Source organism: Dendrobates tinctorius, unplaced genomic scaffold, assembly GCF_039654945.1.
Source record: "Dendrobates tinctorius isolate UK_male_01 unplaced genomic scaffold, ASM3965494v1 ptg000399l, whole genome shotgun sequence".
Lineage (NCBI taxonomy): Eukaryota > Metazoa > Chordata > Amphibia > Anura > Dendrobatidae > Dendrobates > Dendrobates tinctorius.
Genome location: NW_027362065.1, coordinates 292166 through 307307, shown reverse-complemented (window position 1 = coordinate 307307; position 15142 = coordinate 292166). Strand labels below are relative to the sequence as shown.

General features: G+C 50.6%; 1 protein-coding gene across 1 annotated transcript in view; it reads left to right on the top strand.

Annotated features, from left to right (window-relative positions):
* The first annotated feature begins 545 nt into the window (after window positions 1–545).
* Window positions 546–15142, top strand: part of ADAP2 (ArfGAP with dual PH domains 2) — an 84768-nt gene continuing 70171 nt past the window's right edge. The window contains exon 1 of the mRNA XM_073563822.1: window positions 546–706. Within this exon, the coding sequence (XP_073419923.1) occupies window positions 643–706 (64 nt within the window). The 5' untranslated portion in view covers window positions 546–642. The remainder of the gene's footprint in view (window positions 707–15142) is intronic.

The window sequence follows — 15142 nt, the reverse complement described above, 5'->3', positions numbered from 1 at the left end:
TTGATGAGTTATGGACATTCTGACTATTTTGGAGGCTGATATTGATGAGTTATAGACATTCTGGCTTTTTTGGAGGTTGATATTGACGAGTTATAGACATTGTGGCCTTTTTGGAGGCTGATATTCACGAGTTATAGACATTCTGGCCTTTTTGGAGGCTGATATTGATGAGTTATGGACATTCTGGCTATTTTGGAGGTTGATAGGGCTGATATTGACGAGTTATAGACATTCTGGCTTTTTTGGAGGTTGATATTGACGAGTTATAGACATTCTGGCCTTTTTGGAGGCTGATATTGACGAGTTATAGACATTCTGGCCTTTTTGGAGGCTGATATTGACGAGTTATAGACATTCTGGCCTATTTGGAGGCTGATATTGACGAGTTATGGACATTCTGGCATTTTTGGAGACCTCTTCCCAGATCCGGTGCAACACAGGGTTCGCTTTTCTAGCTCTTCTCTCTCTGGATTGTGAATACCTTGTCACTGACCTAGAAATAGGGAAGCTGCTGACAGAGGCGTGGAGCCTGCAGCAGGGAGAAACTTCCTTGTCCCTGATCACTTGCACCCAGGGCTCGGTGCTGGCAGCTGCCCCTACATGGGTCCTCGCACAATCATGAGCCATCATTAGTCCCTCAGGATGTCGGTGCAGGAACTGCTGCAGCTCCCGGAGAACTCGCGATGTGCAGATTGCGGACAGGCAGGTGAGAGCTGCAGAATCTAGCGCCATCCGGCTCCAGACTGCAACATCACATTCTAGAGCTGATCCAGTGGATACGGCAAAGAATTGGGAGATGTGGCCAGAGGCATTCTAGAGAAAGGTCTGCAGACAGGTCTGTGTGCATCCCCCGGGGGCTGGCCACGGGCAGCTTTGGCACATTCATGTTCTCAGCTACTGGGGGCCACAGGGGGTCCTGGAAAAGGAACGACAAATGAGACCTGCGGTGTAATGTGCACTGGGTCCTAACAGGTTATATGCCGGCCATAGTGTACTCATAGCTCACGGTAACCAGAGCATGTCACGGAAATTGTGTTCTGGATCAGTGGTTTGTGTCTCGATTATCGCGTTCTGGATTAGAGCTTTGTGTTCCCAATATCGCCTTCTGGATTGAAGGTTTGTGTCCTGGATATCACGTTCCAGATTAGAGGTGTGTGTCCTGGATATCGCATTCTAGATGAGAGGTTTGTGTCCCATATATCACGTTCTGGATTACAGATTTGTGTCCCGGACACTTGCACGTTGCTCAGGAGAAGGGAGTGTCCCACATTTGGCTCGTGTACATCTCCACGGTGTTGAGGCTTGTTGCTGTCTCCCACCGCCGTCGGTGTTGGGGGGGTTTCTTACACACAGAGTTCTGGATTAGAGGAATATGTCCTGAATGTGAGTGGTCCTCATATGGTTGGGTGACGGGGGGGTGACACAACATCTTTCCTCGTTCTGTCATCTCTCTTTTTCTGGTGGTCTCTGTATGGGGGACGGGGCAGTGACACCAGATCTTTCCTCATTCTGTCATCTCTTTTTCCGGTGGTCTCTGTATGGGGGATGGGGTGGTCACACCAGATCATTCCTCGTTCTGTCATCGCTCTTTTTCTGGTGGCCTCTGTATGGTTGACGGGGTGGTGACACCAGATCTTTTCTTGTTCTGTCATCTCTCTTTTTCTGGTGGTCTCTGTATGGGGGACGGGGTGGTGACACCAGATCTTTTCTTGTTCTGTCATCTCTCTTTTTCCGGTGGTCTCTGTATGGGGGACGGGGTAGTGACACCAGATCTTTTCTCGTTTTGTCATTACTGTTTTTCTGGTGGTCTCTGTATGGGGGACGGGGTGGTGACACCAGATCTTTCCTCGTTCTGTCATCTCTCTTTTTCTGGTGGTCTCTGTATGGGGGACGGGGTGGTGACACCAGATCTTTTCTCGTGCTGTCATCTCTCTTTTTCCGGTGGTCTCTGTATGGAGGACGGGGTGGTGACACCAGATCTTTCCTCGTTCTGTCATCGCTCTTTTTATGGTGGTCTCTGTATGGGGGACGGGGTGGTGACACCAGATCTTTTCTCGTTCTTTCATCGCTCTTTTTATGGTGGTCTCTGTATGGGGGACGGGGTGGTGACACCAGATCTTTCCTCGTTCTGTCATCGCTCTTTTTATGGTGGTCTCTGTATGGGGGACGGGGTGGTGACACCAGATCTTTTCTCGTTCTGTCATCTCTCTTTTTCTGGTGGTCTCTGTATGGTGGACAGGGTGGTGACACCAGATCTTTTCTCGTTCTGTCATCTCTCTTTTTCTGGTGGTCTCTGTATTGGACGGGGTGGTGACACCAGATCTTTTCTCATTCTGTCATCGCTCTTTTTCTGGTGGTCTCTGTATGGGGGACGGGGTGGTGACACCAGATCTTTTCTCCTTCTGTCATCTCTCTTTCTGGTGGTCTCTGTATGGGGGACGGGGTGGTGACACCAGATCTTTTCTCCTTCTGTCATCTCTCTTTCTGGTGGTCTCTGTATGTGGGACGGGGTGGTGACACCAGATCTTTCCTCGTTCTGTCATCTCTCTTTTTCTGGTGGTCTCTGTATGGGGGATGGGGCAGTGACACCAGATCTTTCCTCGTTCTGTCATCTCTCTTTTTCTGGTGGTCTCTGTATGGGGGACGGGGTGGTGACACCAGATCTTTCCTCGTTCTGTCATCTCTCTTTTTCCGGTGGTCTCTGTATGGGGGACAGGGTGGTGACACCAGATCTTTCCTCATTCTGTCATCTCTTTTTCCGGTGGTCTCTGTATGGGGGACGGGGTGGTGACACCAGATCATTCCTCGTTCTGTCATCGCTCTTTTTCTGGTGGCCTCTGTATGGTTGACGGGGTGGTGACACCAGATCTTTTCTCGTTCTGTCATCTCTCTTTTTCCGGTGGTCTCTGTATGGGGGACGGGGTGGTGACACCAGATCTTTCCTCATTCTGTCATCGCTCTTTTTATGGTGGTCTCTGTATGGGGGACGGGGTGGTGACACCAGATCTTTTCTCGTTCTGTCATCGCTCTTTTTATGGTGGTCTCTGTATGGGGGACGGGGTGTTGACACCAGATCTTTCCTCGTTCTGTCATCGCTCTTTTTATGGTGGTCTCTGTATGGGGGACGGGGTGGTGACACCAGATCTTTTCTCGTTCTGTCATCTCTCTTTTTCTGGTGGTCTCTGTATGGGGGACGGGGTGGTGACACCAGATCTTCTCGTTCTGTCATCTCTCTTTTTCCGGTGGTCTCTGTATGGAGGACGGGGTGGTGACACCAGATCTTTTCTCGTTCTGTCATCGCTCTTTTTATGGTGGTCTCTGTATGGGGGACAGGGTGATGACACCAGATCTTTCCTCATTCTGTCATCGCTCTTTTTATGGTGGTCTCTGTATGGGGGACGGGGTGGTGACACCAGATCTTTTCTCGTTCTGTCCTCTCTCTTTTTCTGGTGGTCTCTGTATGGGGGACGGGGTGATGACACCAGATCTTTTCTCGTTTTGTCATTACTGTTTTTCTGGTGTTCTCTGTATGTGGGACGGGGTGGTGACACCAGATCTTTTCTCGTTCTGTCATCGCTCTTTTTATGGTGGTCTCTGTATGGGGGACGGGGTGGTGACACCAGATGTTTCCTCGTTCTGTTATCTCTCTTTTTCTGGTGGTCTCTGTGTGGGGGACGGGGTGGTGACACCAGATCTTTTCTCGTTCTGTCATCTCTCTTTTTCTGGTGGTCTCTGTGTGGGGGACGGGGTGATGACACCAGATCTTTCCTCGTTCTGTCATCGCTCTTTTTATGGTGGTCTCTGTATGGGGGAGGACGGAGTGGTGACACCAGATCTTTTCTCGTTCTGTCATCTCTCTTTTTCTGGTGGTCTCTGTATGGGGGACGGGGTGGTGACACCAGATCTTTTCTCGTTCTGTCATCTCTTTTTCTGGTGGTCTCTGTATGGGGGACGGGGTGGTGACACCAGATCTTTTCTCGTTCTGTCATCAATCTTTTTCTGGTGGTCTCTGTATGGGGGACGGGGTGGTGACACCAGATTTTTTCTCGTTCTGTCATCGCTCTTTTTCTGGTGGTCTCTGTATGGGGGACGGGGTGGTGACACCAGATCTTTTCTCGTTTTGTCATTACTCTTTTTCTGGTGGCCCTCGTATGGGGGACGGGTCGGTGGCACCAGATCTTTCCTCGTTCTGTCATCTCTCTTTTTCTGGTGGTCTCTATATTGGACGGGGTGGTGACACCAGATCTTTTCTCGTTCTGTCCTCTCTCTTTTTCTGGTGGTCTCTGTATGGGGGATGGGGTGATGACACCAGATCTTTTCTCGTTTTGTCATTACTGTTTTTCTGGTGTTCTCTGTATGTGGGACGGGGTGGTGACACCAGATCTTTTCTCGTTCTGTCATCGCTCTTTTTATGGTGGTCTCTGTATGGGGGACGGGGTGGTGACACCAGATCTTTTCTCGTTCTGTCATCGCTCTTTTTATGGTGGTCTCTGTATGGGGGACGGGGTGGTGACACCAGATCTTTTCTCGTTCTGTCATCGCTCTTTTTATGGTGGTCTCTGTATGGGGGACGGGGTGGTGACACCAGATCTTTTCTCGTTTTGTCATTACTGTTTTCCTGGTGGTCTCTGTATGGGGGACGGGGTGGTGACACCAGATCTTTCCTCGTTCTGTCATCTCTCTTTTTCTGGTGGTCTCTGTATGGGGGACGGGGTGGTGACACCAGATCTTTCCTCGTTCTGTCATCTCTCTTTTTCTGGTGGTCTCTGTATGGGGGACGGGGTGGTGACACCAGATCTTTTCTCATTCTGTCATCTCTCTTTTTCCGGTGGTCTCTGTATGGGGGACGTGGTGGTGACACCATATCTTTTCTCGTTCTGTCATCGCTCTTTTTATGGTGGTCTCTGTGTGGGGGACGGGGTGGTGACACCAGATCTTTCCTCGTTCTGTCATCGCTCTTTTTATGGTGGTCTCTGTATGGGGGAGGACGGAGTGGTGACACCAGATCCTTCCTCATTCTGTTATCTCTCTTTTTATGGTGGTCTCTGTATTGGGGACGGGGTGGTGACACCAGATCTTTTCTCGTTCTGTCATCAATCTTTTTATGGTGGTCTCTGTATGGGGGACGGGGTGGTGACACCAGATGTTTCCTCGTTCTGTCATCGCTCTTTTTATGGTGGTCTCTGTATGGGGGACGGGGTGGTGACATCAGATCTTTCCTCGTTCTGTCATCGCTCTTTTTATGGTGGTCTCTGTATGGGGGAGGACGGAGTGGTGACACCAGATCTTTTCTCGCTTTGTCATTACTGTTTTTCTGGTGGTCTCTGTATGAGGGACGGCGTGGTGACACCAGATCTTTCCTCGTTCTGTCATCTTTCTTTTTCCGGTGGTCTCTGTATGGGGGATACACTGCACCCACACGTGGCTCCGACACACTGCCCCGACACGCTGCGCTGATACACTGCACCCACACATGGCTCCGACACGCTGCGCTGATACACTACACCCACACATCGCTCCGACACACTGCCCTGACATGTTGCGCTGATACACTACACCCACACATCGCTCCGACACATTGCCCTGACATACTGCGCTGATATACTACACCCACACATCGCTCTGACACACTGCCCTGACACGCTGCGCTGATACACTGCACCCACACGTCGCTCCGACACACTGCCCTGAAATTCTGCGCTGATACACTACACCCATATATGGCTCCGACACACTGCCCTGACATGCTGAGCTGATACACTACACCCACACATCGCTCCGACAAACTGCCCTGACACGCTGCGCTGATACACTACACCCACACATCGCTCTGACACACTGCCCTGACATGCTGCGCTGATACACTGCACCCACACGTCGCTCCGACACACTGCCCTGACATGCTGCGCTGATACACTACACCCACACATCGCTCTGACACACTGCCCTGACGCGCTGCGCTGATACACTACACCCACACATGGCTCTGACACACTGCCCTGACATGCTGCGCTGATACACTACACCCACACATCGCTCCGACACACTGCCCTGACATGCTGCGTTGATACACTACACCCACACATCGCTCCGACACACTGCCCTGACACGCTGCGCTGATACACTACACCCACACATCGCTCCGACACACAGCCCTGACACGCTGTGCTGATACACTACACCCACACATGGCTCCCACACACTGCCCTTACACGCTGCGCTGATACACTACACCCCCACATGGCTCCGACACACTGCCCCGACATGCTGCGCTGATACACTACAGCCACACATGGCTCCGACACACTGCCCCGACATGCTACGCTGATACACTACACCCACACATGGCTCCGACACACTGCCCTGACATGCTGCGCTGATACTTTACACCCACACATGGCTCCGACACACTGCCCTAACATGCTGCGCTGATACACTACACCCACACACGGCTCCGACACACTGCCCTGACATGCTGTGCTGATACGCTACACCCACACATGGCTCTGACACACTGCCCTGACATGCTGCGCTGCTACACTACACCCACACATGGCTCCGACACACTGCCCTGACATGCTGCGCTGTTACACTACACCCACACACGGCTCCGACACACTACCCTGACATGCTGCGCTGATACACTACACCCACACACGGCTCCGACACACTGCCCTGACATGCTGTGCTGATACACTACACCCACACATGGCTCCGACACACTGCCCTGACATGCTGCGCTGATACACTACACCCACACATCGCTCCGACACATTGCCCTGACACACTGCGCTGATACACTGCACCCATACATCGCTCCGACACACTGCCCTGACATGCTGCGCCGATACACTACGCCCACACATCGCTCTGACACATTGCCCTGACATGCTGCGCTGATACACTGCACTCACACATCACTCCGACACATTGCCCTGACATGCTGCGCTGATACACTGCACTCACACATCACTCCGACACATTGCCCTGACATGCTGCGCTGATACACTGCACCCACACATCGCTCCGACACATTGCCCTGACATGCTGCGCTGATACACTACACCCACACATCGCTCTGACACACTTCCCTGACATGCGGCGCTGATACACTGCACCCACACACGGCTCCGTCACTCTGATCCAACACACTGTTCCGACACACTACCCTGAAACACAGCGCTCACACTGCACCCACACAAGGCTCCGACACACTGCCCTGACATGCTGCACTGATACACTGCACCCACACAAGGCTCCGACACTCTGCTCCGACACACTGCCCTGATACACTGCACCGACACACGGCTCCAGCACACTGCTCCAACACACTGTTCTGACACACTGCTCCAACTAACCGCGCTGACACCCTGCTCTGTTACCCGACGCTGACACACTTCACCCACACACGACTCCGACAAACTGCTCCGGCAAACTGCATTGAAGCACTGCGCTGACACACTGAGCTCCTGCTCTGGAAGGATTTCTTTAAGGGGCACTGGTGACCTGTTCAAGGACCATAGGTGAAGGCCTCATAGGCCCCTGGACCTACTGTCTGACCCCTGCTCTAGATCATAGAGTTAGAGCGTTCTGTAAGGTCTGAAATGTTCTGGATGGTGAGGTCAGCTCCGGGCTTTTACATGTTCTGTATCAGCAGCACGTCTGTGGGCTATTACACGTTCTGGATCAGCGGGTCAGCTCCGGGCTATTACATGTTCTGGATCAGCGGGTCAGCTCCTGGCTATTACATGTTCTGGATCAGCAGCACGTCTGTGGGCTATGACATGTTCTGGATCAGCGGGTCAGCTCCGGGCTATGACATGTTCTGGATCAGCGGGTCAGCTCCTGGCTATTACATGTTCTGGATCAGCAGCACGTCTGTGGGCTATTACACCTTCTGGATCAGCGGGTGAGCTCCGGGCTATTATATGTTCTGGATCAGCAGCACGTCTGTGAGCTATTACATGTTCTGCATCAGCGGGTCAGCTCCGGGCTATTACATGTTCTGGATCAGCGGGTCAGCTCCGGGCTATTGCATGCTCTGGATCAGCGGGTGAGCTCCGGGCTATTACATGTTCTGGATCTGCAGCACTTCTGTGGGCTATTACATATTCTGGATCATTGGATCAGCTCGGTGTTATTACATGTTCTGGATGGTAAGGTCAGCTCTGGGCTATTAAATATTCTGGATCAGCGGCATGTCTGTGGGATATTACATGTTCTGGATCAGTGTGTCAGCTCCGGGCTATTACATGTTCTGGATCAGCGGGTCAACTCCGGGCTATTACATGTTCTGGATCAGCGGGTGAGCTCTGGGCTATTACATGTTCTGGATCTGCAGCACGTCTGTGGGCTATTACATATTCTGGATCAGTGGGTCAGCTCCGGGCTATTACATGTTCTGGATGGTAAGGTCAGCTCCGGGCTATTACATGTTCTGGATCAGCAGCACGTCTGTGGGCTATTACATGTTCTGGATCAGCGGGTCAGCTCCGGGCTATTACATGTTCTGGATCAGCAGGTCAGCTCTGGACTATTACATGTTCTGGATCAGCGGGTGACCTCCGGGCTATTACATATTCTGGATCTGCAGCATGTCTGTGTGCTATTACATATTCTGGATCAGTGGGTCAGCTCCGGGCTATTACATGTTCTGGATGGTAAGGTCAGCTCCGGGCTATTACATGTTCTGGATCAGCGGGTCAGCTCCGGGCTATTACATGTTCTGGATCAGCGGGTGAGCTCTGGGCTATTACATGTTCTGGATCTGCAGCACGTCTGTGGGCTATTACATGTTCTGGATCAGCGGGTCAGCTCTGGGCTATTACATGTTCTGGATCAGCAGGTCAGCTCTGGACTATTACATGTTCTGGATCAGCCGGTGACATCCGGGCTATTACATGTTCTGGATCTGCAGCATGTCTGTGTGCTATTACATATTCTGGATCAGTGGGTCAGCTCCAGGCTATTACATGTTCTGGATGGTGAGGTCAGCTCCTGGCTATTATATGTTCTGGATCAGCAGCACATCTGTGGGCTATTACACGTTCTGGATCAGCGGGTCAGCTCCGGGCTATTACATGTTCTGGATCTGCAGCATGTCTGTGTGCTATTACATATTCTGGATCAGTGGGTCAGCTCCAGGCTTTTACATGTTCTGGATCAGCAGCACATCTGTGGGCTATTACATGTTCTGGATCAGTGGGTCAGCTCCGGGCTATTACATGTTCTGGATCAGCAGCACGTCTGTGGGCTATTACATGTTCTGGACCTGCAGCACGTCTGTGGGCTATTACATGTTCTGGATCAACGGGTCAGCTCCGGGCTATTACATGTTCTGGATCAGCAGCACGTCTGTGGGCTATTACATGTTCTGGATCAGTGGGTCAGCTCCGGGCTATTACATGTTCTGGATCTGCAGCATGTCTGTGTGCTATTATATATTCTGGATCAGTGGGTCAGCTCCAGGCTTTTACATGTTCTGGATCAGCAGCACATCTGTGGGCTATTACATGTTCTGGATAAGCGGGTAAGCTCCGGGCTATTACATGTTCTGGATCAGCAGCACGTCTGTGGGCTATTACATGTTCTGGATCAGTGGGTCAGTTCCTGGCTATTACATGTTCTGGATGGTGAGGTCAGCTCCTGGCTATTACATGTTCTGAATCAGCAGCACGTCTGTGGGCTATTACATGTTCTGGATCAGCGGGTCAGCTCTGGGCTATTACATGTTCTGGTTCAGCAGCACGTCTGTGGGCTATTACATGTTCTGGATCAGTGGGTCAGTTCCTGGCTATTACATGTTCTGGATGGTGAGGTCAGCTCCTGGCTATTAAATGTTCTGAATCAGCAGCACGTCTGTGAGCTATTACATGTTCTGGATCAGCGGGTCAGCTCTGGGCTATTACATGTTCTGGATCAGCAGCACGTCTGTGGGCTATTACATGTTCTGGATCAGCGGGTCAGCTCCGGGCTATTACATGTTCTGGATCAGCAGCACGTCTGTGGGCTATTACATGTTCTGGATCATCAGCACGTCTGTGGGCTATTACATGTTCTGTATTAGCGGGTCAGCTCTGGGCTATTACATATTCTGGATTAGTGGATCATCTCCGGGCTATTACATGTTCTGGATCAGCGAGTCAGCTCCGGGCTATTACATGTTCTGGATCAGCAGCACGTCTGTGGGCTATTACATGTTCTGGATCAGCGAGTCAGCTCCAGGCTTTTACATGTTCTGGATCAGCAGCACATCTGTGGGCTATTACATGTTCTGGATAAGCGGGTCAGCTCCGGGCTATTACATGTTCTGGATCAGCAGCACATCTGTGGGCTATTACATGTTCTGGATCAGTGGGTCAGTTCCTGGCTATTACATGTTCTGGATGGTGAGGTCAGCTCCTGGCTATTACATGTTCTGAATCAGCAGCACGTCTGTGGGCTATTACATGTTCTGGATCAGCGGGTCAGCTCTGGGCTATTACATGTTCTGGTTCAGCAGCACGTCTGTGGGCTATTACATGTTCTGGATCAGTGGGTCAGTTCCTGGCTATTACATGTTCTGGATGGTGAGGTCAGCTCCTGGCTATTAAATGTTCTGAATCAGCAGCACGTCTGTGAGCTATTACATGTTCTGGATCAGCGGGTCAGCTCTGGGCTATTACATGTTCTGGATCAGCAGCACGTCTGTGGGCTATTACATGTTCTGGATCAGCGGGTCAGCTCCGGGCTATTACATGTTCTGGATCAGCAGCACGTCTGTGGGCTTTTACATGTTCTGGATCAGCAGCACATCTGTGGGCTATTACATGTTCTGTATTAGCGGGTCAGCTCCGGGCTATTACATGTTCTGGATTAGTGGATCATCTCCGGGCTATTACATGTTCTGGATCAGCGAGTCAGCTCCGGGCTATTACATGTTCTGGATCAGCAGCACGTCTGTGGGCTTTTACATGTTCTGGATCAGCAGCACATCTGTGGGCTATTACATGTTCTGTATTAGCGGGTCAGCTCCGGGCTATTACATGTTCTGGATCAGCAGCACGTCTGTGGGCTATTACATGTTCTGGATCAGCGGGTCAGCTCCGGGCTATTACATGTTCTGGATCAGCAGCACGTCTGTGGGCTATTACATGTTCTGGATCAGCAGCACGTCTGTGGGCTATTACATGTTCTGGATCATCAGCACGTCTGTGGGCTATTACATGTTCTGTATTAGCGGGTCAGCTCCGGGCTATTACATGTTCTGGATTAGTGGATCATCTCCGGGCTATTACATGTTCTGGATCAGCGAGTCAGCTCCGGGCTATTACATGTTCTGGATCAGCAGCACGTCTGTGGGCTTTTACATGTTCTGGATCAGCAGCACATCTGTGGGCTATTACATGTTCTGTATTAGCGGGTCAGCTCCGGGCTATTACATGTTCTGGATCAGCAGCACGTCTGTGGGCTATTACATGTTCTGGATCTGCGGGTCAGCTCTGGGCTATTACATGTTCTGGATCAGCAGCACGTCTGTGGGCTATTACACATTCTGGATTAAAAGATGTACCAATTATATAGAAATAAATAACTAGTCAAGCACAAAAAACAATATAATCCTACAAAAAAATGTGCCACAAACACAAGGTGCTAGGGGGTGATATAAGTAATTTATTTTACTAGGTAAGTATCCCTTTAAAAATCAGTATGTAGCGGAATAAATCTAATGGAGCACACAAAAGTATATAATAAAATAATGCCCCAAAATCTGCATAAAGTATCTCACAAATGCACACGGCCAATATGTATATACCGAAGCAAAACCCATGTGCTGCTAAACCACACGGTGCTTGTAAACACAAAAGAGCTGGCGAGCCAGGTACAACAAGGAATATCATTCATGTGCCAACTCATGGGACTATATATGGGCTGAGGAATGTCCAGTAACAAGTGCCACAGTGCAAAAGGATCAGGCTCGCTAGGGCATGAATCTCCTATGTGAAGCGTGCTGCCAGGGTCCCCCGCTTTAGCATGGTTGTTGCACGTAATCGTTGCTGCTACAATTGGACCTCACCCATTCTCTGTGTTCCCCTGATGAATCCCCCTCGCTGGGGAAGAAACGTGTTGGGAAGATAACTATTGACACATACATGGTGGGATGTCCGGAGCAGATCATACTTGGGTACCGGCCTTGTAAGGGCAGGACCTATACAGGACTGAGTTCCCCCTCTTCTCTTACATTTACTAAGCTCCTGTCATTTTGGATCTGGTTACCGATAGATCTGGCAGAACTCTACGGAGAGGCAGCACCAAACCATTATTCTAATGAGCACTGGTTCGGCACGAGCGCTTTCTTCATGGTGTTTTGTTTGTCCGGGGTTGCAATACTTTTATAATACTTCAATGGAAGTCTTCAAACAGAGGCTGGACAGACATCTAACTGGGATGATTTAGCGAATCCTGCTTTGAGCAGGGGGTTGGACCAGATGGCCCAGGAGGTCCCTTCCAACTCTACGATTCTATGATTCTATAAAGGTTATGCTTTATACAATTTGAAAGGAGACTCTCCATGCTGATCCATGTGTTCTGGATCAGCAGCTCGGCTCCATGTGCTGGATCAGCCTTGGGCCATTATATGTTCTGTATCACCACGTCAGCTCCTGACTATTCCATGTTCTGCATCAGCTCCTGGTTTTTATATTGTCATGATTTCCACTCCGTTTCTGTGGTTTTGTTACTTTGCCTGTGGAACATTGATCCCTCTGCGCTCTGTGTCTGACCCAGCTTGACTTTATTCTCTTCCCAGACTCAGACCCTTTGCTTCTGATCTGACTTCTCTTGTGCCTGCTCCCTGTAAACTTTTTTGTCTCTCTGGCTTTCCTGACCTCGGCTCGTGTATTGGACTTTGTCTCTGACTTCCCTTTGTCGTACTGCACCATTTCCTGGACCTGACCTTGAATTGTTTGACCTCCCTTTACTTACAGTAAGTAGTATATATATTTACTGCCGTGACTCGCATCACATATATGTTCTGGATCAGCTCCGGACCATTGTGTGTTCTGGATCAGCAGGTCAGCTCCTGCCTATTCCATGTTCTGGATCAGCAGGTCAGCTCCTGCCTATTCCATGTTCTGGATCAGCAGGTCGGCTCCTGCCTATTCCATGTTCTGGATCAGCAGGTCAGCTCCTGCCTATTCCATGTTCTGGATCAGCAGGTCGGCTCCTGCCTATTCCATGTTCTGGATCAGCAGGTCGGCTCCTGCCTTTTCCATGTTCTGGATCAGCAGCTCGGCTCCTGCCTATTCCATGTCCTGGATCAGCAGCTCGGCTCCTGCCTATTCCATGTTCTAGATCAGCAGGTCAGCTCCTGCCTATTTTATGTTCTGGGCTATTCCATGTTGTAGATCAGCTCCTGCCTATTTCATGTTCTGGACTATTCCATGTTCTAGATCAGCAGGTCGGCTCATGCCTATTTCATGTTCTGGACTATTCCATGTTCTAGAGCAGCAGGTCGGCTCCTGCCTATTCCATGTTCTGGATCAACAGGTCAGCTCCTGCCTATTTCATGTTCTGGACTATTTCATGTTCTAGATCAGCAGGTCGGCTCCTGCCTATTTCATGTTCTGGACTATTCCCTGTTCTAGATCAGCAGTCGGTTCCTGCCTATTCCATGTTCTGGATCAGCAGGCCAGCTCCTGCCTATTTCATGTTCTGGACTATTCCATGTTCTAGATCAGCCGTCGGTTCCTGTCTATTCCATGTTCTGGATCAGCAGGCCAGCTCCTGCCTATTTCATGTTCTGGACTATTCCATGTTCTAGATCAGCAGGTCGACTCCTGCCTATTTCATGTTCTGCATCAGCAGGTCAGCTCCTCACTATTTCATGTTCTGGACTATTCCATGTTCTAGATCAGCAGGTCGGCTCCTGCCTATTTCATGTTCTGGATCAGCAGGTCAGCTCCTCACTATTTCATGCTCTGGGCTATTCCATGTTCCAGATCAGGCCCGTGCTGTCCGCAGAGCTTTATGCAGCTGCCGCAGTCACTATTTTTGGCCGTGCATCATTTTGGGAAATCCTGACAGCTGGTAGAAGATATGGCACAACTTCCTGCCCGTAACGTCGCTGCTTCCCCAGAGCTTTTCCCGTCTTTTCGGTGCAGGAAGCTGCGTGCGAGGAGCTGCCGAACACATCCTGCTGATGCTTCTTTCTCGTCTCACATTTCCCTTTTTTATTTGGCCCTGTCACGTCTCCATGCTGTCTGGCGTCATATCGAAGCACAAGCTCTGATAAGAGCTCAGTCACACGGTGAAGTGTTATCTGTGGTGCCGCTATGGTCAGCCGCCATATCGAAGCACAAGCTCTGATAAGAGCTCAGTCACACGGTGCAGTGTTATCTGTGGTGCCGCTATGGTCAGCCGCCATATCGAAGCACAAGCTCTGATAAGAGCTCAGTCACACGGTGCAGTGTTATCTGTGGTGCCGCTATGGTCAGCCGCCATATCGAAGCACAAGCTCTAATAAGAGCTCAGTCACACGGTGCAGTGTTATCTGTGGTGCCGCTATGGTCAGCCGCCATATCGAAGCACAAGCTCTGATAACACTGCACCGTGTGACTGAGCTCTTATCTGTGGTGCCTCTATGGTCAGCCGCCATATCGAAGCACAAGCTCTGATAACACTGCACAGTGTGACTGAGCTCTTATCTGTGGTGCCGCTATGGTCAGCCGCCATATCGAAGCACAAGCTCTGATAAGAGCTCAGTCACACGGTGCAGTGTTATCTGTGGTGCCGCTATGGTCAGCCGCCATATCGAAGCACAAGCTCTGATAAGAGCTCAGTCACACGGTGCAGTGTTATCTGTGGTGCCGCTATGGTCAGCCGCCATATCGAAGCACAAGCTCTAATAAGAGCTCAGTCACACGGTGCAGTGTTATCTGTGGTGCCGCTATGGTCAGCCGCCATATCGAAGCACAAGCTCTGATAACACTGCACCGTGTGACTGAGCTCTTATCTGTGGTGCCTCTATGGTCAGCCGCCATATCGAAGCACAAGCTCTGATAACACTGCACAGTGTAACTGAGCTCTTATCTGTGGTGCCGCTATTGTCAGCCGCCATATCGAAGCACAAGCTCTGATAAGAGCTCAGTCACACGGTGCAGTG